This window comes from Liolophura sinensis, chromosome 1 (assembly GCF_032854445.1).
Source record: "Liolophura sinensis isolate JHLJ2023 chromosome 1, CUHK_Ljap_v2, whole genome shotgun sequence".
Taxonomy (NCBI): domain Eukaryota; kingdom Metazoa; phylum Mollusca; class Polyplacophora; order Chitonida; family Chitonidae; genus Liolophura; species Liolophura sinensis.
In genome coordinates this window covers 49,630,333-49,656,204 of record NC_088295.1, presented here as the reverse complement: position 1 = coordinate 49,656,204, position 25,872 = coordinate 49,630,333, and the positions used below count along the sequence as shown (strand labels likewise).

The 25,872-nt window shown below is 36.7% G+C and overlaps 1 protein-coding gene across 1 annotated transcript in view; it reads right to left on the bottom strand.

The window, feature by feature from the left end:
- The window catches only part of LOC135461787 (E3 ubiquitin-protein ligase rnf213-alpha-like), a 110,145-nt gene extending 85,297 nt beyond the window's left edge, over positions 1–24,848 (bottom strand). Inside the window, 14 exon segments of the mRNA XM_064739022.1 lie at positions 2,049–2,198; positions 3,387–3,604; positions 4,072–4,225; positions 4,770–5,347; positions 6,500–6,841; positions 8,951–9,116; positions 10,070–10,192; positions 12,353–12,451; positions 14,521–14,839; positions 15,810–15,892; positions 19,523–19,745; positions 20,381–20,626; positions 23,935–24,176; positions 24,601–24,848. Of these exon segments, the coding sequence (XP_064595092.1) occupies positions 2,049–2,198; positions 3,387–3,604; positions 4,072–4,225; positions 4,770–5,347; positions 6,500–6,841; positions 8,951–9,116; positions 10,070–10,192; positions 12,353–12,451; positions 14,521–14,839; positions 15,810–15,892; positions 19,523–19,745; positions 20,381–20,626; positions 23,935–24,176; positions 24,601–24,753 (3,096 nt within the window). The 5' untranslated portion in view covers positions 24,754–24,848.
- Positions 24,849–25,872: the final 1,024 nt, after the last annotated feature.

The following is a 25,872-nucleotide window of genomic DNA, read 5'->3' as shown; positions in this document are numbered from 1 at the left end:
TAGTGAGGTGCACATGTATACACCTGTGCATATATGGAAAAAATCACCTTTTTGAGCATCACTGTCAGCTACTGAAACACTTTGCCATCAGGTTGAGTGGCATAAGCTGTGACATACCCTTGACCCATTCACTCAATGAAGTGACATATGATAACACAGAAATTTTTTTTACAACGATCTATTTACATGTAGCTGAAGGGCCATTTTACACCGTGTTGTGGGGCAGCATCATTCACCACAGAGGTAAAATCAGTTGATTTACAAGCTGTGTAATATTCAACGACTGTATCAAAAATTATGTCAGACAGTATAGCATACCGTCTCGCCCCAAATCGCATTCATCTTCCGAGTATAACAAAGGCCTACTTAGACACGCTGTTCAAATTATACAAATACACTTTTGTCGTTCATGTTAGTGTTTAGTCAGCATGCAATTGCTAAATAACCAATGTCAGAGTCAGCGAAAAATTCATTAAGAATGCCAAAGGTTTACGGGAATGAGAAGGAATGAGAAAACGGCATCTCATTGGACAAGGCTTAAAATTACTTATATTTTTAATTTTTTCTCTGAATTTATTAGAGCTGAAGAATTTAAATTTTGCCCACTGCCTTTCTCGCATACAAGGGATGTTTTTTTTTTCACTTTTCTTTTACAAAATACTGTATAATTATTGAAATTATTGAAAGTTTAAGCCTGGATGCTTTCTCTGATGTCCGCAATAACTAGGTCAGCCATCACTTTTATGCCTAGATCAGCCTGAGTGATGCTAAGATTTATTTCCATTTGTGTCAGAATTAAGCATGAATCCTGTTGTACAACAATCCTATTGTAATTTTGTAAACATTTAATAGGGGTCAGAATTACCAGTACCAGCACAACCCCTCTGGAGGCTACGACCTGAACCAGGAATACACTGGGCATGCATTTGCAGGCTACTTGTAAACTGTATAAATGATATAGTAGGCCTACTGTATGAACAGTTCAAGCAGTGGAAGAAATATCCTTCCAAATATGTCCAGTTCCCGAAAAAGCTAATTATAACTTGGTCTTTCATCGCTGAAGTCCATGACTTTAATCATCCACAGGCTACTACTTTGACTATTATACAGGAAATACCTTCAACGTTAGAGAGCTAGAATAAATGTGACGTCATCTTGCTGTTCATAATGGAGACGCACTGAAGCTTGGCCAGGAACTGATGAGGGAGCAGTCCAGCTGATCGGACGGATGACACGGCAGTCCGTTCTGACTTTTGAACTCTTCCCTTAGTGTAGTAAACCAAACACAACCTTCTTTTATATCGATAATGTATTATAAAGTATTCATAAAGTTTGAGGAACGTCTCCTGTCGTGAAGACATGCAACGAGGGGAGGTAACTCGGTCAAGAAAATATAACTACTTGAGAGAGTTGATGGTTGAAGGGAAACCCTGGATAAAACTGAACATTCGAGTACTCAACAATTTTTCAGTTATATGATGAGGAAGGAATCCTTTGAGTGCATGTAATGTACCTCCTTGTTGCAGGATGGATTTCCACCGCTCTTTTATCTAGGACTGCTTCAATGAGACGACTTACCAAAGGCAAGTAAGGCACCTCGCCCGAGCCATTATACTCATACGGGTCAACCTGCTGTTGCACTTTCCCCTTCATGCTGAACGCCAAGCGAGGAAGTTACAACTTGCTCTATTAAGGTCTTAGGTGTGACTCAACCCAGGACTGACCCTGGATCTACTGCTCCCGAAGCGGATGCTCTACCAACTTTGCTATTGGGGCCAGTGCTGAACATTTGATTGTTCACTCAAAGTCAGACATATGTGTCAGTAGACATCTGAAAGTCTCAACTTAATGTACATGACGACAAAAATTTCAGCACAATTTTTTTTGCCATTGGTAATATGTCAAAGAAAATGTACAAAGGTCCGATCAAGGACAATGATAACCACCTGCCAACCATGCCCACGTGTAAATTGACAAGCAGCCTGCAGGTTGTTAGAAATGTTTCCACAAGGGCACATAAACGATTATCAAAAAGTGTATACATGTACCTTCTGCTGCACTTTGTATTTTGGAATGCTCCCAATCTTGTAAATCCCTTTGTTGTTGATGGCTTCAGCCTGTGACAAAGAGGAGACCTCCACGGATCCATGGGATGCCTTCACCATTTCCAACCACTTCAGGTGACGGTTCAAATCCTCCTTTAGGACATAGAAGGAAGCCGTGCATAATAGCCATTTACAGAGAGGAAGAGCTTGAATGCAAATTTCACAAAAAGAACGGAAAGTAACTGTAGGTGAAAAAACTTGAATTGGTAGCAAGGCCACCAAAGATCTTGCCTGTATTAGACACATGAATGCAAAACTTCAGCTCAATGCATATAGAACTGAAATCATGAATTTGATCATTTTTGGCATTAATATGCTCACAGAGCTTCAGCGGTGGAACATCCCCCTTTCGTCATTGTGCTTTGTACGCATGTAAAACTTGAGGTCAATACATACTTTTTAAGATACCAACCCAAACATTTTGTTTAAACTGTGATTTTACTACGTGATACACTAAGTCAGGAATTCAGTAATTTATGGTATTTACTCTGCTCACACTCACTCAACAATGGAATATCCTCCTCATGCTATTCTGCTCTACATGCGTACAAGTCATGACATCAATGCCGCCAATACTTCTTAAGATATCCAGTTCATGCTGCCTTCCTCCCCGTCTGTAAGTGGGAAGGTCCCTCAGCAACCTACGGATGGTCATCGCTTTCTGCCGGGCTCTGCCCGGTTTCCTCCCATCATAATGCTGGCCACTGATGTATAAGTGAAATATTCTTGAGTACGGCGTGAAACATCAATCAAATAAATAAATAAATAAAATATTAATTGAAAGTTAAAGGTTATTTGTATTTATTAAAGCACATAAACAAGCTTTTGAGGTTGAGATTTTTCTAACGTCAATTTGTACTTTAACTTGTCCACAAAACATTTTATTGACATCATAATATGAAGTTAAACAAAAACCTAAAAATTAAAATAAATAAATGTGTTTTGGCTACTGTACAGTTCTCTAATCCCCTTATGAAAGCTTATTTCATCTTTGTTTTCACTTTAAGCGGTGTAAGATCATGTAAATGGTTATTCAGTAAGACAGTATATGGACATGATACACGTCTGATCCTTCTTGAAAAATTTTGTGGAACTGTCTACATGCAAGAAATCAGTGGTTGGTGCATGAATATAAAATGGTATGAAAATTTGCAGTGTTTCTTAATTGTTTGTCATCATTGGTCACCATAAAATACAATTAAAGTTGCCTTAAATAAGCTCACAATACTCAATGGATTTTCTTATTTCATCTTTTTCCAATGAAGACAGGAATTCACTTACCAACTTCTGGGGCAAGTCTGAGTCTGCTTCCAAGGCCTTCCAGACTTCATCACACCTCTTCAAGAACTCCTTGCAGCTGATGTCCTTTGGAAGGTCAAAAAGCAGTGGTGAGTAACCAGTGGTGGCAGCATGCAGCATAGACACCTTCTTGATCTCCATGTCTCCCTCCCCAGCAGAAATACTTGCCAAGTCCACAAAAACTTTCAGTTCCTTTTGACCTGAAATATGTTAAACACAGTCTCCTTACACACTGGTTTCTTGTGTTATGTTTAAGGATTGTTCTTCCACTTTTTTGAGAGCACAGTCAACAGCGATAAGACTCATGTTTTGTCCTTGTTGACCCAAAATGACATGTATAATGATTTGTTATGACATGTTTAACACATGCAGACCTTTTTCTAGTTTACACTTTCTCAGTGTGCATATCTTTCAGTTTTTCAGTACTATCACTGCCTTATTTCTTTCTAATGAGTACACAATCTTATTCTGTTACACAAATCCATTACAGGAAAGAAAAAACTTTTGATCCTTTTTTGGGTCAATAATCAACCAAAATCACAAATCAAGATTTGAAGTTTCAGTTTGAAATACGTGTATTTGATGATTATTTCCATACAACATATCACAAACTGTATGTGCGGTTGCCATAAATGTGAATTTACATCCTATAAAATTATAAACTTACTGCGAATTTCCTTGTTCAACCAATCTACCAGAGGTTTGCACTTGGAAAAGACAAGGAGACATTCCTGACGTTCTGGGTTTAAGTTATTCAGTGTTTTGGTCACCTTTTCCACTGACTGATCCATGCTTTTGAGGCAGCCTTTAGGATTGTTTCCCTAAAATAAAATAAGCTATAATATAGGTCTACCTATCAATGATAAAATAGATTTAAAGACAATACATATGGCTAAATATGCATTTAGCCTTATGAGGTGAAGATGAAGAGATTATGTAAATCTATCATAATACAAATAGCATGTGTATGTCAGCAAATGACTAACTTGGTGCTGAAGTAGTCTAGGCCACCTCAGTTCAGAAAAGTAGCCCTTGACAAATGAAGCTAAATCTTGCTCTCACAACTCTGACTGAAGACTTCCGTCAGATTGTAAGGTTTGTATTAAAGTACACTGTATATTTGTACTCTGGTGGTTTTCTCGCCCATTTTCCTGATGACACAGACAGCTGTGTACTGTAACTGAAATATACTTAAGTACAGTGTGCAATATCAAAGTAAAAAACAATTGAAGATCACATGTTACATAATATTAATGTTTGGTGAGGCAACTTCGTTCCATTATTATATAACATGGACCATTTGGGTGTTACCACATTCTCCAAAGGAGCATTTTCAAAACTGTTTGGCACTATTTCAGTACTTACCACTTTGGAGGATATAATCAGCTCCATCTCCTTGAATTCTTTGGTCAAATGCAAGGCTTTCTTCAAGTCAAGAATGGCGTTTGCTGATCTGACATGGAGTTTCAGATCCCAATAACGATTCACCTGATTCAGTCTCTCGGTCACTAAATCATCAAGAATACCACCATTAAAAAGTACAAATTCCTGTAGGAGCTTATCCTCTTCAACTCTTTCAGGACCAAAATGTTTATCTACCTCTCTGAAACTCAGGGTTCCACTGCGGAATCTGACTTGTAGATTCAACCATTCAGTTTCAGCTGGCTGGAAGACCTTGGTAAGTGCATCTTCAAGAGTCAGCATCTTGGCAGACTTCTGAGCTTGTCTGCCAAAGTCCTCCCACAGATGAATGAAAATCTCACTCTCCTGTAGATGAATCTTGTTCAGGACTGCTTCCAAAACTGGTGTTATCTCAAACATAGTGATCACTGGCAGGTACTCTGTGTCGTCAGTAGAATGCACAGGTTTTGGCAAACAAAAGGATTCAAACAAACATTCACTGACTTTCGTTTGGCATTTCATCTTCAGTTCATCTGCAGAGACTACAACAGTAAAACAAGAAGGGAGAGTGAGACACACAATCTGGCCAACTGGTCAATTTAACAGCTGTGCTTGTGCAAGATTCAGGAATAGATACTTGCTATTTTCAGTGCCTTATAAACCAGAAATTTCACTGACTTTGTCCTAGTTCAAATAAAAAGTACACATACTTTACTTCTCTCTCACAATGAACAGTATGATTTCTACTGTTCACATCATTCAAACTTTTCCTATAAACAGCCTTTGTTTGCTATAATGGAACATTGTTTCAATGAATATGAATATACACATCAAAAATCAAATCACATTGCAGTTTCCATTGCAATTATGTTCTTGAGCTATTTCCAGTCGGTTGCGATGGAAATCAAAAATTTGTTCAGCTTCTGCATGTAAACTAGAAATGTGCTGCCAATCAGTGAATGAACTGTTAAAAGAAAAGCCTTCTTTAATTATATCAATAACATATATGATAAATCCATGACCTTTAGTCTACAGCCTGTAGTACAGGAAATTTATTATAGTTGGACAACATTACTTTGGTACAATGTTAGAAACCTTATCGTAATTTTAGCAATGTAAAATTATTGCTGTTTCTGCAATAATTTTGTACTCTGAGAAATTTCGAACTAGTTTTTATATAATTTAAAGAATGCACATAATGTCCAGAGGTCAGGCTAGATAAATCATGCTCACTGTTTGACTGCTGTTGGCTAGATTTACGATGAGAGGCAAAATAAGAAATCTCTCTTCCATTTGTTTTTGATATTTTGACGCTTACAGCCAGAGAACCTATATATACACGTATGGTTAATATCCTTCAGGATATACAATTATATAAGTAAACATGGGTTGAGAATGAAACATTTACTGTGGCAAAAAGTTTAAAATAGCAAGTAGCACAAAAACTGGGTTCTAGACAGTCAGGCATTTTCATATGACTTTTCTTGAAGATCGATAAACGGTTCTCTTTCAAGAATATATATTAAAATATATACTCAATCATGTACATCTTACCATGGGAAATCCTTTTACACAGTCTTAGAAATTCACGAATTTTTTCTCTTTTCTCTTCATATTATATATTTTATATCTATATATATATATTTTTATATTTTCTATATATTAAAATATATACTCAAACATGTACATCTTACCATGGGAAATCCTTTCACACAGTCTTAGAAATTCACGAATTTTTTCTCTTTTCTCTTCAAAGGCCTTGAGTTCGGCATAACGATATTCCAATGCTGTTATCACACAGCTAGGCTTCATCACACAGTCAGTTTCATTGCAACTTCTTTCCCCGGGTTTATCGTTTTTGGCCAAGATTTGAAGCATTTCCTTCAATCTTTCCTTGTGGGGCCAAACAAGATTGAATGTGGAAACCATGATGGCTCCTTCCATAATTTCCCTGCAAAGCGCTTCCAGTAAAGATATGGCACAAATAATTTTCTCAACACACTCAGGTAGAAGCATGCTATCAGTTTTTGATCCATCTGTTCCAACAAAAACAAACCAAGGAAAGTCATTATTAGATCCACAAAGCACAACACTTAAATGACCATCCCCATAAATCAAGTGCCACCTAATAGCAGAATGTGTTTTTTTTTTCAGCGATATCGCAAATGATTGGTATTGCTTTAAATCATGGAACAATAATTGTAAACGGTTGAATACACAACTATTTGAAACAGGACATGTACTTTTTACGACAGAGCAGCCCGAAAGAAATTACGGTTCACGTCATAATATCATGTACTTGTGGCGCAAATAGTTAGTTAGTAGGTGGACATTATGTAATGTGGTAGACTGCAGTCCATGTTTATCGTAGGTGCCATGGTCATCACATGAAACACCTTGCTGGGGAAATGAATTTTATGACTAAACGCACCAAGCATTAAATGATGTCTAGACTGTTTATTTGTGGAGAAGGTGTTGGCTAGCGGGTTGGTTTGCCCCAGACCTAGAAATGTAAGGAGCAGCCCTCCTGATGGGCTTTATTAGAACTTCAATTTGCCATTTCCCTTTAAGTTTTTCTTTTTTAGTATTCAAATCTGGAGCCACATTAACTTTAAACCTTGTCTACCATGATAAGCTTCACTGTGCAGACTGGCCCATGTGCTACATGACCTATATGTATCCTGCCCTCATTTGATTTGTTGGTTAAGAGACTGCCTGCTCTTTGACTGGCTAGTCAGCTTTCCCTCTGACAGAGCTTCTGCTACTATAAAATATATTTAATCCCTTGAATTTCACATATTTTACATCACTTGTATCAAACAAATTACGTAGTAGTTTTGTGTTACACATTTCAATTAAAACAATGCAATATAATAATGTGTAAACCAGAGAACTGAGAATGGTGAGTTGACAATGTCATTTAATGTTTAATGTAGTAAGCATGGGGCTGCTTGGTTACAATATACGCTGTTGAGTGAAAGTTAGCACCCAGCTCCATTGCAATGCGAGATTTCATGACATTTTTGTTTAAAAAATGGCAGCCATCTTAAATGCGAAAGTGACTTATATTCATCAACACAGATGGCAACAAAGTCACGCGAATAAACAAACAAAACAACATGAACACACACAGAAATTTATACAAGATCTAATAAGAAATTCCAAAAACAAGCAACAACCGATAGCTGCAAACATGCTTCACCCTCGGCTTTGAGTGAGAACTTGGTTATTCTCAAAGGCTTGCACATTTGTTGGTAGCGGACCAGTAAATCTAGTGGGAGAGGAGGAAAAGGTTGCTTAATTTGTGCTTTGCTTTCTCACTTTTCCTGTCTAATAAAAAATGTACAAATTGAGGTACAAAAAATGTAGATATAATACTACAGAAATAATGATTCTTTATCTAAAAACTGTTGTTTATTGTAGCATGATCTATGTGGAAGAGTTGACATGTTAGAATGAGGCGCTGCAGGAAGCTGAATATAAAATTACAACTTTTTCACATTTAGTGTGCTTGCATGATCAACAAGGACAAGCTAAAGGATCATTATTTCTTGATTATTGAATGGATTCATTGATATTAATTTCACACTAGCACCCAACATCTAACTCCAGGCTTCCCACCCATGACTTCCTGTCAACAACAGGCTAAGTAGTAAATTTTGTAGGGTAATTAAAACAAATGATGGAACATCTCTCATTTGCTGTAGTGCTTAACCTGTACATGGTTAACCGTAACTCAATTAACATGCATTACTCTAAAAGATACCACCTTTGACTTTTACCTCAATTAACACAATTTTCTCTGTTATTGGATGCCAGTGCTCAAGGTATGACACTACATGTACCTAAGCTAGTACAAAGTATAGGCGTACTAAAAAATAGGATAATTATTGAAGCAGTTATTACATCAAAACCAGTGACCAAACAGAATCAAAGAAACCAATGAATATTCTAAGCTTAAGCATGACTGGCTGATATTTGATGTTGATCTGAGGTGAACCTCCACAACTGAACACTCAAAAAAGAAAAAAAAGGAGTTTCGATGATGCAGAGGTCATCTTCAGTATAAAGAATGAGCAACTGCAGACACAGATGTCAACTGCTTTACACACAATACTCTATGAAAATGCCAAGATTAAACTCACAGAACTGCAGGAAGAAAGAGAATGCACCCCACTCTAGTATGTGTGATAGGATAGCTGATGTTTGTTGTTGTTCACTTGGCCAAGACTTCAGCATCACTTCGGACAGCAAAGCAGCGAATCTCTTTAGGTCTTTTTCCTTCCAATGATATGCACGGCTGTCAACTTCCTTAAAACATAAATTATTTATGAATTTTAATGTCACATTATTTTGCAAACATGAAAACAAAAAATTAATTTAACCTTTTTACAAACAGCTACATATATTTCTATGAAAAGGTCTCATTTAAATTACAACCAAAGAAGCTGAAAAGTTTGCCATATATTTGATCATGCTGTCTTATATATTTAGTTTTTGAGATACCAGTATCTTGCTTAAAAGATAACACTGCCCACAAAAACAGGTCAAATGAAGATGAATCCATTACATTCACAATAGGAGAGCCTCACAAAAGCAAGCAAGCCTATAATATGAGTTAAGTTAACTCTATCGTTAAGCTGCAAGTCAAAGGACCAAGGAAATAAGACCATGAGAAAAGGTCCCTAAGTAAAGTCCCATATAGCTCCACATTCAAACCGGCAACCTAACTGGTTACTGCATAGTGGTCTCCTGTGTATACACTGGACCTTGTCCACAAGACACACTTTGTCTCCAGAGTGTTTAGAACACACCTCTGAGGTTTGCCTATGTTTTAACACTGTGGCCATTGTGCTGCATGTTTTTCATATGCCATGTCACCATTGGCAATGATCATATTGCATGTCGGCATTCGTAACATGAAGTAACCATGTCATTCAGTGACAACACATTGTTTCTCTGTGTACATAATCTTGCACCAGTCATAAAAATATTACTACTAGTTTCACCATCTTAAATGTCTGTGTCACATAAATTTTCAGGAAATAAAGTTTGATACCTAGTTGAAGTTGATTTATTCTTTGGTGTATAATAATTAGGTTATTTAATGAATACGCGCTAAAGTGGAGGAATTCTTTTTTTGTGAGGAGCTGATGTGAATGAGCTTGCAAGTAATTATATAATTACAACTTAAATCTGTCAACGCAGATATCCATCCAAAACCAGGAAGTGCATTGTTTCAAGTACATCACATGTTAAATTACCTTGCACAGTCTTTCCAACTGCCCAAAAGCTCTTCGATTTAAAATTTCACGCAGACGATGGTGGAGGGAATTCAAGTCTGTACTGGTATGAGTGTAGTAGTCCAGAATTTTAGTGCTTTTATCCTGAAAACATTCAACACATAAAATTACTTGAATGATATATGGACACATTACACATGTAACAAATACATTATATAACACCAGTATGTCAAATTGCACGTTATAATCAATGTATAAGCACACATGTATGCTTCTCTACAAATTCAGTAAAACTGAACTTAAGAATTACAGAACAGATTGTGATTGGTTGACTCCCACAATAGGAACTCAGGCCATGTTTATAAGCTTCATACTGCTTGCAAGCATGACACTTTGTAAAATACAGATTATGAGTACATAATTCAGAAACTTTATAGGCAAGGTAAATTCTTTAAATGCCAACGTGAACGAGTGTTAACATACTTTAATGGATATAGGATAGTCCGAAATATGTATTGTGGTAAATGTGTTGAAATGCCTCTCTCTGCATAATGTACTAGAGACTGTGAGCAGACACCGCTGCAGCCAGAACGTTGGCATGGACTAAGACGGTAATGTTTGAGAGCAAGTTCTTGTAAATGCAAGCCTAAAATTAACTGCATGCAGGTACCTGAGCAAGTTAAATTCTATTCTGTCAAATAGTGAGAATCAGTTAAGACAACTAATGATGTTTTAAATAGTGAATTTTTTCTTTACCTAGGGTATTTGACAGGCTTGTAAGGGAGGGAGGGGGTAATATAAATAGCCTGTGCCTTTAATGACCCAAAAAATTCAACTCAGATTTGGTGGTAAGCTAACCAAAGAGCTTGCATGTAAGAGACACAAGCTGAGTGCAAAACTTCAGCTCAATACATAAAGTACCGAAGTTGTGAATTTACAGTAATTAATATGCTCACACAGCATCAGCGATGATGGTCATGTCGTTGCTTTATATGCATGTTTTTAGGATACTACCCCTAACATTTACAATACACAATACACCAAGTCTTGAACTGTGTAATTTATGCTATTTAATATAATGTACTCAGCAAACAACCATGGAACATTCCCCTTGAATTACTGTGCTCTACACATGCAAAACCTGAGCTCAATATGTGCAGTATTTTTAAGATACAACTGTTTTGCTTAACACTTATTGTAATACACAATACCGTACGTAATGAATTATGTAATTTACGGCATTTAATAAGCTTATAATGAATCAACTATGGAATATCCTCATTGAATTATTGTGCTCTACATATGTGCAAACCCTGAGAACAATACATGTCATATTTCATAAGATACCACCCCTAACATTTGGTTAACATTGCTTTCTCTGTTGTTGGGACGCAAACACTTGTATAACATAAGCTATGCCAGTATTTTGTACAGGCGACAAAAAAAAAAAAAAAAAAAAAAAAATTTAATTCTCATTCATTACTCTTCTTTTCCCTTTGAAGCCATAGTGCCAATATTTATTTTTTTTGATTGGTGTTTTATGGCATACTCAAGAATATTTCACTTTTACGACAGTGATCAGCATTATGGTGGGAGGAAATCGGGCAGCATCAGTGGAAAATCATCTCCAGGTTGCTGACAGGCCTGCCTATGTATGGCTGCGGAGGAAGGCAACATCAGATGGGCTTGAACTCACAGCAACTGCATTGGTGAGAGGCAGCTACGACATTGTGCAGCATTGGCATGCTTCAACGAGTAACAATAAGATTAATTAATAAAACAGCACACTTTAATAGTCCATCTGGATAAGTCCAACAGCACTTGTGCTTGGTTGATTGCATGCACATGTCGCTTTTAGCTTTCTTCTTCTTGCAGGTGCAAGAAGGTCAGCTTTTGGGGTGCATTACCATGTTGAGCATGATTATGTAACATGTACCCACGATGTACTTCTTAGCGTAGTGAAGCCTGACAAACATATTTTGTCCATGTGCATCACACAACTTTTACACCAGACAAAATTCACAATGTCGCTACCTAATTCATTCACGGTTTCGAAATCAATCATAATGCTGATTTTCCATTTGAGGATGTGTGCACTCCACTTGAGGTGGTTAGGATAAGCTATAACAACTGCATTCCACGTTCCAAAAATACTTTCTCATACAACCATCTAATCTCTCGCCGTCATCTCGGGTGACAGGTTAATTATGGCAAGAAAATCTTGAATTCAAGACATTTCTTGAGTTAATCACAAAAACTGGCAAACAATTCAAAACAAATTTTGTATTTATGTTAATGTCCCACCTTGAGAAGTCCATTCTGCAAGTTCCCAACTAAGGCTTCGTGCCACATGTTCTCCAACCACACACAGCAAAACTTCATGCAGAAAAGGTCGTTTTTCACCTACAAAAACAAATAAAACAACATAAGTTCACATGGCTATTTGATGTACTGTATTCATTTATGCATGGTTAGGTTTCAGTGAAAAGACTACAAGAAACTGTGTGATTTCTGTGTGATAAAAAGCTGGCATTGTGCATCTGTAAATTTCTTCTTGCAAAGTCTTCTCCGGTTGAAAAGTCACTTATGTGAGAAAATCAAACTGTCAATTGTCTCAGCGAAAATCAATGCTACGTTGAAAGAGTTGTCATTTTTTTTGTACCTTGAATACCATAAAATCTATCATCGTTATATCCAATGGTTATAACTACATATCAAAAAAGATGTCTTGTTCCCAAGACTTCATTAAATCACTGCTAAGGTGAAATTCATACATGCATATATGGATGCCACATCAACTGATATTACAAATAGATAGGCCAAATCGTATGCAAATTTGTTTTTGTAATAACAAAAGTATGGTCCATAACAATGATATGTATAACCACCAAAATATCTGAAATTATACAGATAGCGCATTCCTTTAAACCTAGTGTCAGATCCAGGCATTTAGTGAGTTCTGACCATGAGTTAAACAACATTTGTCAAGAGCTGAAAAGTGTAATTAAAGCTGTTAAGTGCCTTTCAGCGATGCCTGGAAGTATAAACTTTAAATGCTTTGACCTTTGGCTATTTCTAGCACAATATGTAAAATTCTGATCCAGGCATGGTAAGGTTGACACCTTACACCTACACAAGTGACATAGACATTAGTGACAGATACATTACATATGGTTGTAATTGGTTGAGAAGTATTTTCTGTTGTTCTTTTGTAATAAATTTAGTGTCTGAGGTGAAGAAACAAACTTGGTAGCAAGGTCATAGCCAGAGCTCAGCTGTAGGAGATAAACAAATGCAAAACTTCACCTCAATTCATATATCAGTATTTAAACACTTGCTTCAACATAGATTTTAATGCATAAAAAAAATCTGATGGTCATGAATGTTATAATTTATAGTCATTAACACACATGCAGAGCATCAACAATTAACAAGCCCCTTACATTATTATGCTTTACAAATACGCAAAACCCAAGTTCAATACATTTAGCACCACTTGTATTTAAGTGTCTTAACATAACTTCCAATGAGCAAAAGGCTAAAAGAAAGGCTAAAAGAGTTCAATGCATTTAGTATTTTTATTATATAGTACCAGGTACCCATAACATTTAATTTATTACTGATTCCAATTAACAAAGAGACTTACATTCCAATATACCACAAGAGGATAAGTCGTGAATTTTGTAATTTACAGTAATTAACCTGCACAGGGGGCATTAACAATTTCACATGTCATTGTGATTTAGACTGAGCTCAATGCATGCAGTACTTTTTTTAAAATAGCGAACTTAATATTTACCCTAATGGTGACTCCAACAGAAAAGAGATCACACTGTGAATTGTGAACATCTCCCTTGTATTAAGGTCAAGTGGGCAAAACCTGAAGCTCAATATAAGCAGTACTACCAGTGAGGAAAAAGAGCACCTGTTCCAGAGAAAGCGCCCTACTGTATAAGTACTTCAGATATGTGCTCCACAGAGGTTTCATATGCGCTTCCAACAGGTAAATGGAGCACATCTTCTGAAGTTTTGTCTTTCTGCAAGTGAACTAACTAGCAGACATGATCACTATAAAGTCATTTCAGGTGACTGGAATACGAGTGAAATGTTGCCCATTCACTATGATCTACACACCTTTCAAGGTTCCAATCAAACTCTATCAACTTCCAAAACACTCAGTGTAAAACTGTTACTTTCATGATTTTCAGAATAATTACACATCACTGTACTTCATCTAAAGAATAGTATGTAAAAATCCACTTCTAGGTGCACATAATCGTGATAAAGACTGTAAAATGATACTTTTCATGCCAACACTTAAGGTATTCTGATAAGAAATTAATGAAAGGAAAAGTGTTACTTAGAAAGTTTTAGACTTTGGGTGACATATGCAGCAATTTCACATCATTGTGTGGCTTCCAGAAATGCACATAGTGCTTATATGTGGATTTGTAACAAAAAAAATCTCTTACCATTAAGTTTTCTCCAGTGCTCATTGTTCCAAATGTTATCCAGATGGTATCCAGATGTTCCAAATATCTGACAATTCCTTTTTTGTATTTTTGATATACCTCAATGACCATCTTTTTGTTTTTCTCTTGTGTTTTGGGATCTGTTTCTGGAGGCAATACTTCATGAAGCTCTGCTAGTCGGTCTACACACATCACACCAAGTTTGCCTGCTGGTGGAATTAGAGTGGCCTCTGGGGCACGATAGGACTTTGAGACTAGTAGGAAAAAGTCTCTACTGATATCAACAGCATTCCTTGCATATGACTCTTGGACTGCATACCTGCATTTAAAGCACAAGTGCATACAATGAATCATAACAAAGTTACAATAATCCATAATACAGTAAGTTTCACTTTCTTGTAGTCACATGACTAAAAAACATAACTAAAAAGTTGATACATGTAAAATAATGTTTATTTATGTATTTATTTGATAGGTGTTTTATGTCATACTCATAAATATTTCCCTTTTGGGAGGGAACCGAGCAGAGCATGGGGGAAACCCAAGGCCATCCGCAGATTGCTGGCAGACATTTCTACATACAGCCAGAGAGGAGCTCACAGCAACCACATTGGACGGAAGCTCTCCTGGGTCATTGCATGCTAACCCCTTCGGCCATGGACGCCCCCATGTAAAGTAATGTGTTTACGTGAATCCTAAAGCAGTGTTCAATATAACCAACAGTGTTGATACCCAGTTGATGTCACATTTGTTGGACTTATGACACTGACAAACAATTGTTCTCCGAGTGAACTTGTGCTTTGTGTGGCAGTTGTAGGTACCTGGACATATATCTCACAAGGCATACTGTGAAAATTGAAATGAAATGTCTCCCAGAGATGTATGGATTTATGGATTAAATTGTGTGTTAACTATAAATTCCGCACAGAAGAAAAACAAAGCCAGCCTCTAACCAGTGTGGTCTCTGTAAGTTCAAGCTCAGCTCATGCTGTCTTCTTCTACGTGGGAAGGTCTGTCAGCAAATTGCAGATGGTCGTAGGTTTCCGCAGTTTCCTCCCAACATAGTTGTGGCCGCCGTCGTATAAGTGAAATGTTCTTGAGTACAATGTAAAAAACCAATACAAAAAGGAAAATAAACAAAATCTGACCATCAGCTAGCTTTTACATTCATTTGCTTAATTGGGCATTGAATATTCAGCTAGAAATCTGTTACTCTGTGCCTTGAGCTTCATGAAACAATTCATAAACTTAAATTTTATATGCAGGCAAATTGGGATACATACATGTACCTCTCTATGCCTGTATTCACCATGTCTTTGTACGAAATCTGAGACGCTGCATCTAGCAAATGATAGAGACTCTCCTCACATTCCTGAAAGTACATACATCCCACAAATATAACATGGTTTTAGTACAGTTTTTAATGACCAATGATTGTCAGTCTGCCTCACAAAAATACTCCTAAGATTTAAAAGGGGGGGGGGGGAGGGGATTCGCTTTGGCTTAATATATGGGGATTGGGGTGGGTGGTGGTACAGCGCAGCTGAGTTGGGGAGGGAGAAGAGAGGGTTCAATGGGAAAGTGCATCGCTGTGTGAGTAAACATGAAGTAATACAACAGGATGTCATTGTGCTCTACATGTTAATTTTCTAATTTACGGTATTTACTATGCCTACAGGGAATCAACGATCAAACACTCTCCTCGTTTTATTGTGCTCTACATGTATGTAAAACCTCACCTCAATATATGCAGTATACTTTTTGAGATACCACCTCTACCATTTTGATTACCACTGATTTTAATATGCACAATACACTAAGTCATGAATTTTGTACTTTACGGTATTTACTAAGCCTGCAGGGAATCAACGGTGAAACATCCACCTTGTGTTATTGTCCTCTACATGTTTGGAAAAGCTGAGCTTGATACATTCAGTACTTTTCAAGATACCACTTTCAACATTGTCCATGCGAGGTAAAACCCAGGCATCGTATTTGGAGCACTCACCACACAAAAACCAATGACCAATGAGAATCACTGGCTTCATTAAATATGGCACAAGTTCACAACCTTGACCAGAGGTCTCTCATATTCAAAGTAAACTGTTTGCTTCATGATTCTCCTTTAGGTAGTTTTTAACATGTACAAAAAGCATGAATTTTTATTATATACATCAAAATAAACTAAGTGGTTGTATATTCATAAGGAACTTCTGGCTAGTGTTCCCCATTTACGAATTCTGCAAATTTCGAAAGATATGTTTTATCCCTGAAGGGTACATCATAAGAGCAAGAAGTACACTTATTCTTAGTTCAATATGAAAGACTTGAATGCTGTTGGTAAGTGGGTTTTTATGTCTCAAATGGAACATCCCCTCAACCTTCTGGGTTATTCTTATATTAAACATTCAAATTAAAAGTCCTGAAGTGGAAGCCATTCTTAATTGTTATTATTACTGTGTATGTAAACGCTTTATAAAATAATAATTTTTATTAAAATAATGTTTGTTTGATGTTACAAGCCCTTTATAACAAAAAAAGGTAGGTAGGTCATTTCTTTTTTTTAATCCTTTTTTTTTTTGGCAGAACAATGAAGAACAATCATAGAATCCTCTTCAAATGATTTATCAGAATTAAACTTCCCCAACATTGATCAGAACACAGTACTAAATTATATCCCCCAATATTTGACAATTCTCAAAATAATTATTCTTAGATCTTTACAATAGAACTAACAGGTAAACTTTTTTTCTAACATTTTGATGAGTACTACGACATAATTTAAATCAACAGTTTGTGCTATCACTTTCAGGTCCTGTACAGAGGTGGCGAGCATGTGAAAATGTCTATCACTTTCAGGTCCTGTACAGAGGTGGCGAGCATGTCAAAATGTCTATCACTTTCAGGTCCTGTACAGAGGTGGCGAGCATGTCAAAATATAACCAAAGTACTGTCCAGCTGATACTTTTGATAGAGTGAAGCGGAACCTCATGACCCAGTAAAAAACAAATCCATACTGAGAAATTCGTTTCCATTTTCCTAAATTTCCTAAGTTTATTTAAACTTTGTGAGATTTAGGGTATTATTCCTTCATGTGAAGGATCAAACATTCATTCTGTCTTCAATACATCATTCAATGTACCCGCTTGTCTAAAAGTATGAAGAGTGTAAACACCAAGGTGAGCCTCAGCTCAGATCACCAGCCTTCACCTAATTTACACCTTCCAAAAGATTTATAGATGCACTAGGAAAAGAAGAGCCAAAATCATGTTGTGTTGCATGAAGATTAAATGATGGAACATATCACCTTTTCACTTCACAACAATGTATAAGAATATCAGAACAATGTAAACAGATAGTTTCTATCCACCTAAATTTTCTCAGCATCTGGTGGTGGTGATTTCAATGACAGTTCAGGAAATTATACCAATATATTCCCAGATACATGAGTTTTGATGGGGAGAAAAGGTATCCACACACCTGACATTCGCTTCATGGTCTTTTCAACAATTTTGATCTCATTTCGTGGCGAATATATGTGGTAATTCCATAATATCTTGCTTTCTGAGCCCTACACACAGCTATTGTCTTCACATGTAGCACATGTGCACATGTGGCTGATGTTTAGATGATACAAAAAAACTCACAGTCCCAGCATCAATTTCTTCTCATTTGGCACTTCATACTTTTACTTCACTCAACAATTAGCTTTCAAAACAACATCGTTGTCCACCTTTGTGTGCTGAGCTGTTTTATAGATTGGAATACTTAAATAACATTGTGATATATTTTCACATGATGTCAGATTCTCAATAGACCTCAGCATGATTGACGTACCAATTTAGGTCGATTGGGTAGAGGGCTTCACCTGGTGAGGAGCTCAAAGCAGACCTTATTTTCAAATCTGACTGAGATTATCTGAGCAAATATTGAATAGAAGTCAGTGTCAATGGTTGCAACATAGGCATAAGTGTCCTAGCTTACTGACAGACCATGTATTAAGTGGATCTGGATAGCGTATGCAGCGAGCTTTGCCAATGGGGTAGCTGAATACAGGCACAATGTCATAATCCAGTGCACATATTGTTAAGCATGGCAGTGTTCTCCGCATATCAATAAATATAAGTCATCCTTAGACCGTATTTTCAGACTAAGGAAATTGTATATCTCCAAAGAGCACCCATCACCTCTATAAACAGAGTGACACCTCTATAAACAGAATAAATGATCAGCGAAAAAAAAAAATTAATGAAATAAAATAGAATAATTTAGCATCTGTAAAATCCCGAAAAAAGAATTTCAGTTGAAGTCTTTTTAAAGGGTCGGTCAAACATAACATCAATGGCATAACATCAATGGCATAACATCAAACTTAATATTTAATTTTGGCCTAATACCCAAAATTGAGGACCAAACCTCTCTGGCATGTGCTGTTGTGGCAATGCAAATTAACAAATGTAATTTGTTGACAATTATACAGTAAAAATTACAACTTGCTGCATTAATAATTGAAATTTTAAATAAAACTTGCATAAATTGTGTGTTTCTTCTATCATTATTCTGCTGAATCATTTTTTTTTTTTGTGAGTTGGTGACGAAGTTCACTAACAAGATAATCCTTATGACCTTTCATATATAAAGTCTTCCTTTTTCTTTTTGAGCATGTTTTGATATACAAACAAACATCGTTATCAACAATATTACCATCTACATCCAAACAATGAGCAAAACAAACCTTTCTTTGTGTCTCCATAAAGAATATCTTGCTAGTGTTTGATTTTTTAAATCTGCTGTATTTACAATATTCTCATCCTTGGATGCTGTGTGTTGTGAACGGTTTGACTCCAGGTGATTGGGTCAGTAGACTGAGTAAGCTGGATTCTAATGGAAAAAATACACCCTCAACCAACTACAATAGGAAGGACATAACAAATCACTGTTTCCTGTCATTTATCAACATGCATAAGCAAACAAAGATAGTTCTGAATTCTTTTACCAGTACCATTTTCATCTTTTGTTCTTCATCAAGTCTTCTTCTGTAATCGTACAGACTGAGTGTTTTGATGTAATAGTACAGAGTAGCTATCAACACATCAGCTGGGAATGCCCTCATTTTGATAATTCTGGACAGGTGTCTTGGACTGGTCAAGGCCATGACAGTCCTGGGAAGTAGCATGTCCATCTCAAACAGTGGAATAAGTTGTGGTATGATGTCCCAGAGAAAACTGAAAACACATAGATGCTATTCATTTAATTTACCAATTCAATAGGGCTGCACCAAATTACTTCCCTTGAGGTCACTCTCCAGTTTAAAAGGTGCATTTTTAGGAGTAAGCAATGGTTATATGTTGGACCACTAACCTAACTAATCAATTTTAATACGGTCAACATTTACTACAAAAATGCATCCTCCATCAACTCCTCCTAGGGTCACTTCTAAGAGAGGTGGCCTATGTACTGTACTATAATGCGCATATAAACTTTCCCCTAATGACTTGCAAAATAAAGGGAATGCTTTTAAAACTCAAAGAGCAGAATATACAGATCGCCTCGTAACTGAAAGCAGGACAGAAATTCTTGCCCGATTAGCACCTTGATCCTGTTCACATTTGTACAAAAGGCTAAATAGAGCCATGCTAAAATGGGCTCACAATATGGTAGCTGAAAGCCGATGTAGTGCTACACAGTTCCTAAAGTTGTACACATTCTAAATATCATGTAAGTTCACATCAGGAACCAGGAAAATTTTGAGTGACTAAAAACTGTATGTAGCCAAACATACCTTTAAAACTAGTTATACCACTTCCTGTACATGTATTCTCTTAATCTAACTTATAAAATGCAAACAAGCAAGACTCACCTATCCATGGTCTCATTAGCAGATAGCCTGGATTTGCAGTCTTCGATTTCATTGGAGAAAAGGTGGGTTCCCCACCATCTCGGTGAGCAGTCATTATGCTTTCCCTGTTTCTCACATGATCCCCATGGTTCACAATCTTTGTTGATGAAGTGAACCCATGGCACCAAGCACAACCAGGCCAGGCCTTTTTCTCCAATATGTTTCATACAAGCTTTGCAGATATTCAGCAGGCTGCTCAACAGTTTACTTAAATAAATCCAAATAATAAACATGTAGAATTAATAGATGTTTTGGAAGAACATGCTGGGCTTTTCAGTTCCATGGTTAAGTGTGCTGGTGGACTAAAAATATTTAAAAACGATCAACCAGAAACATTCCCAGACTGTACAGAAATGTTCACTTTAAAAAAAACAAAAAAACATGAAAATAGGCGTAAGAGACATGAATTCAAAACAATACACAAAGTTCTTTCACATTTAAGTGCACATATATAAAGATCAGGAATTTTACCCTTTGTAGTCTTTGAAAACACATGCAGGGCATGAAGGATGAAACAACTCAGATGCCTTTGTGTTACTGTGCTATACATGTATGCAAAATCTGAGCTCAATACATGCTGTACTTTTAAGATACGTAGGTACCACCCTTAACATTGTTAACTGTTTACAATATTTAACTGGGTGAAACTGTGTACTGAATGTTTGCAGAAATGTATAGAAAATTACACAAAAATTACATAAAATTTGCCTTTTTTGTTTTACATGTAACTCTTCCTAGATTCCAAATTGGCAGTTAATATTTTCTGAAATTCAAATTTAGCATCCAAAAATACTCTGTTTTTGAATTTTGATTGGTAAAATTGGGACTCCTTGATAACATGGCAGCCCTTTTGATTTTCGTGGTTTAACTTAAACTGCAATATCTAAGTAATACACCACGGAAATAGAATAGTATGCTTTTACACTTTAGCTGGGATTTTTCTCACAAATAGTAGCAACTTAAACACGCCCCATTTCAACATTTTTTCTCACAAATAGTAGCAACTTAAACACACCCCATTTCAACATGGCTTCAGCAGAATTACAATTTACTAGATTTCGTTGGTTTAGGACTACGCAAATGCCGTTTTTTCATTGCATTAAAAAAAGCATTAACGTGAAAACAATGCAGATGGAGCTTACATAAAAGCCCAGGCACACCCCAGCACCCTTGTCTTTATCCATCAGGCTTTATCCATCATTACTATCGTTCGGACAAAATATTTTCTGCACCCACTCTTTACTGATGTCCCTAAAAACTGCTTTTCAAGACTGAATCAAACTGCTGCGTAGTGGGTAATCAGAAACAAAAGCTATGCATAAACAAATGATATTCCCATCTGACATACTTTCCTGCAATACTGTTAGTAACAAGTTACAAGATCGTAGATGAAGTCTGGCTGGCTGAATTTTAATCTCGTTTCATTTATGTATTATCCATACTTTGCCGAAAATATTTTTGAAAGTCTTATGTGACTAGAATCCATTGCTGCCATGAAGCTCTTAGCAGGTAACTACTGCTCTTCACTTTAGTTTGTAATTTACCAGTAACCTTTTGTTACATTGGATAGTTTTGTGGTAAACTGTGTTTAAAAACTTGTTATGTTCAATGTTATGCTTCATCAGTTTTACCCATGGCATACCCTAGATAGTGCAACTCAAGCTAGCTGACCTCTCCATACATAAGAGCACTGGCGTAAGCCACTTAAGTTGCATGCAAACAATTGCTCTTATAAAGCTGAATGTTGGTGACGGTAAAGATCTGTAGGTGGTATTACTTTGAGCTGAAAATAGTACACCTCTGAAAATAAGTTCTATAAGTGCTATATATATTTATGCACAATGGCTTCACTAATGAAATTTTGCATTGCTCACCCAAATAATCCAAGAGCTCTTATGCCACTGATCCCAACCCAAGTTCTTTCATATTCAAAAGAGTTATTATTGGTGTTTAACTATACTCTCAACCCACAATAAAACCTGTTTGATAGCAGAAGTGTGCATAGCCTTCGTACAGAGTACACCATTAGATCACTGTCAGCTGGAGTAATGTAGCTACATGTAGTTGGACCATTTTATAGCATGTAGCCCATTATTGCAGGCAGCAGTTTAACGACTATCAGTCCTAACATACCAATTAACAACTGCCTGGTGACTGTTACAATATCACGGTCCAAAACAGGCCCCCTCTTCATGCTGGGGTCTTTAGGGTCAAAGAGCTCACAAATCTGATATATATATATGGCTAATTAACATAATCCAGAATAACAAATGGAACAACCATACCATTAACTGTCGTAAGCTGGGACATGTTGTTGTTGTAAACTTACTGTGACTGAATAAAGCAGGAAGGAGAATACAAGCCAAATTTGACAAAATTCAGATTTTAATTATGAAGACTATATTTATGGTTTATCTGTAGGCCATCCATTTTCTGGAACACTACCCACTTAATCAGAAGTAGTCAATGGTGATAAAAGAGGGCATCAGTATTTCACTGAAACATAACTGGGTCTGACATGAAAGTAGGCCAATGATGTCAGGAGGGAAAGGCAACGGAGGACAGATAACCTTGAGAGATGACCTGGCTTCTAACACCAATATGCCAAGAAATGTGGCTTACCCATCAGGTGTGTCATGGTCGGTAAGTATGAATCTTAAAGTTGTAAAGTTAATACCTGCATGGTCCATGCCCTGTGAGCATCAATACAAGACATAGCCCTGACATACTGGATATTAAATTCCCTGATAGTTTTTGTGGTTTCCTTAACTGTTGTTCTTTTTCCAAGCTCGGTCCAACCTGCTGCAAATTCTGGAAATGGTGAGATCTGCTGCCAGCCCAAACATGTAACATCCATTACAGTCTCAGAAAGTTGAAAGTAACTCAAGTTCTGTGGGGTCAGTCTACTAAATTCCAGACTACACGAAGGGCTATGAGATAACATCTAGATGTAAAATGTCGTCAACATACATGTAGAGGACTGTATTTAGAGCCTTTTTAGTTCCAGAAAATGTGTGCCGATATCCTTCTCCCCACCCCCCAACCCTTCTGTTGCCAGGGTGCAAGTTTTCTAAAAACTCAGATAAGAGCTGATTTTAGCTGACTCCTAATCTAGTGGATGTATATTTTGACTGAACCTTCGATGTTTTGCAAACAAGTTTCCCCTAATCCTTATCCCACCCTTTATCGTGATCGTGCCATCAGATGGAAATTACACCTTTAAATATAACACGCGACATTTACATTCTCTTACTGTCTACCTTGTCATGCCTTTTCATTTTGTCAGGTACATTTAGGGGACATATTCTCTGCTTATATCCTATAATGCAGTCATGTGGCTGTTACTTTTACTAACTCATTTTGGAATTATTTGCTCTCCACAAACAAATCTGGAGAAACAAAGTCGGTCATTTCAGTCTTATTGCTTTCATGGGGAGGACCCCTTAATTGTGGTGCCTACCAGTATTATACATCACTTCTAATTCCGGGTTCTTGTTTCAATCACCTGGGCTTACCTTTCTACCCCACTGAAGTTCCTCACGAATGCATTCCATTCTTGACACTGGTACTTCTGACCATCCTTGGTTGCATGCATCATCATGCATGTAGCGACTCTTCTCCAGAAGTCATGAGGAATATTTATTCTATATTCCATGAGCATCCACAATGTTAACACAGCCATAATGATTTTCACCTCAACAGTAGCGTTTTCCACATCAAATTTTTCCCACTGTTCCAGTATCCATGACTGTATATACTACAAACAAATATGAGTGACTGTAATCAAAACATGAGCATCAATGCACGCCCCATCCCCCAATATTCAGAGTAATACATAGTTTTATATTCTTGTCTGTCCAAAATGATATGCACCATCACAAGGTTTCTCACTAAGAGAACGTAGCCTCTGACATCCACTTTCCTTCTCTTATTAATCTTGTCCCAGACTGGCCTGAGTAGGTCTACTGTGTGCATATTCATGTTTTTATGGTATTTACTTTGAACTAAATGTCTTCATTTATTTGATTTGATTGGTGTTTTACGCCGAACTCAGGAATATTTACCTCATATGACAGTGGCCGGCTTTATGGTTTTTGAACTACTATGTAGATGTATAATATTATATATTATGGATATGGGAAACTCATTTACACCAGTACATGGATTTAAATGATCAGTACCTGTTCAAACTTCTGCTTATCTGTGGATCTGTCATCTGTTTTTCTGAGGCAATCATACACCATTGAGATTTTCTCAAAAATCTCCACGCCAGTGCATCCTTTCTGTATTAATTCCTGCACTCCACCAGAGAAAGAATGCACTGAGAGTCGCATACCAATATCATACTCATTTTCCTTTTCTTTGTTTCCATGCCACACGTTAGACAATGCTTTTCCAACTTGTCTCCATATTCCTTTTTCTTTGTGTTCCTCAGAATGTACAGGAGGATCATATTGGTGCCAGACATCTGTTGCAACACACAAGATGTATATCATCATTCGCTGCCCTGTACACGTATATACATTTAGCCATATTTCAGCTAGAATCTTAAAATATGTCGTGTATGACAGTGGCAATTCATAAAACATTCAACTTACAATAAAAGCTGTCTAGAAAATCAGGAAACAAATGGATTTGCAAGTCCAACTTGTAACATCACAACTTAAAATTCACTTCAAATAGGAATGTACTTTACAAGATACAGTCATATGTTTCACAACTGACTGTAAATTGGAATGTATTCACAAGTAATAGCAACTTGTATCATCTCGACTTTTAAAATTGACTTTACAAGATCCAGCCATGTTTCACAACTGACTGTAAATTGGAATGTATTCACAAGTAATAGCAACTTGTAATATCTCGACTTTTAAAATTGACTTTACAAGATCCAGCCATATGTTTCACAACTGACTGTAAATTGGAATGTATTCACAAGTAATAGTAACTTGTAACATCACGACTTTTAAAACTGACTTTACAAGATCCAGCCATATGTTTCACAACTGACTGTAAATTGGAATGTATTCACAAGTAATAGCAACTTGTAACATCACGACTTTTAAAATTGACTTTACAAGATCCAGCCATATGTTTCACAACTGACTGTAAATTGGAACTATGCAAAAATATACCATTTTTTTACATTTTTGCTAAAAGAGTTAAAGTCGTTCAAACATTTGAATTCTAAGGTGGGCTCTATGGACCATACTATCATTTTTTTGGAACTCTGACCTCATATGAAGTTTTTTCAACTCTAATCAGGATACTGAATGTTGAAATAACTCTTTTTACACATGAATACAAGATTACTAAAATAATGTTCCCAAAAATTCCTTCCTTGTGGTAAACATCGTGAACAAAATGGTGATGTGACATCAGAGTTCCTAGATACCATCAGTATGCCTCATGAAGCCCACCATAGTATTCAAATATTTGAATGCCTTTCAACA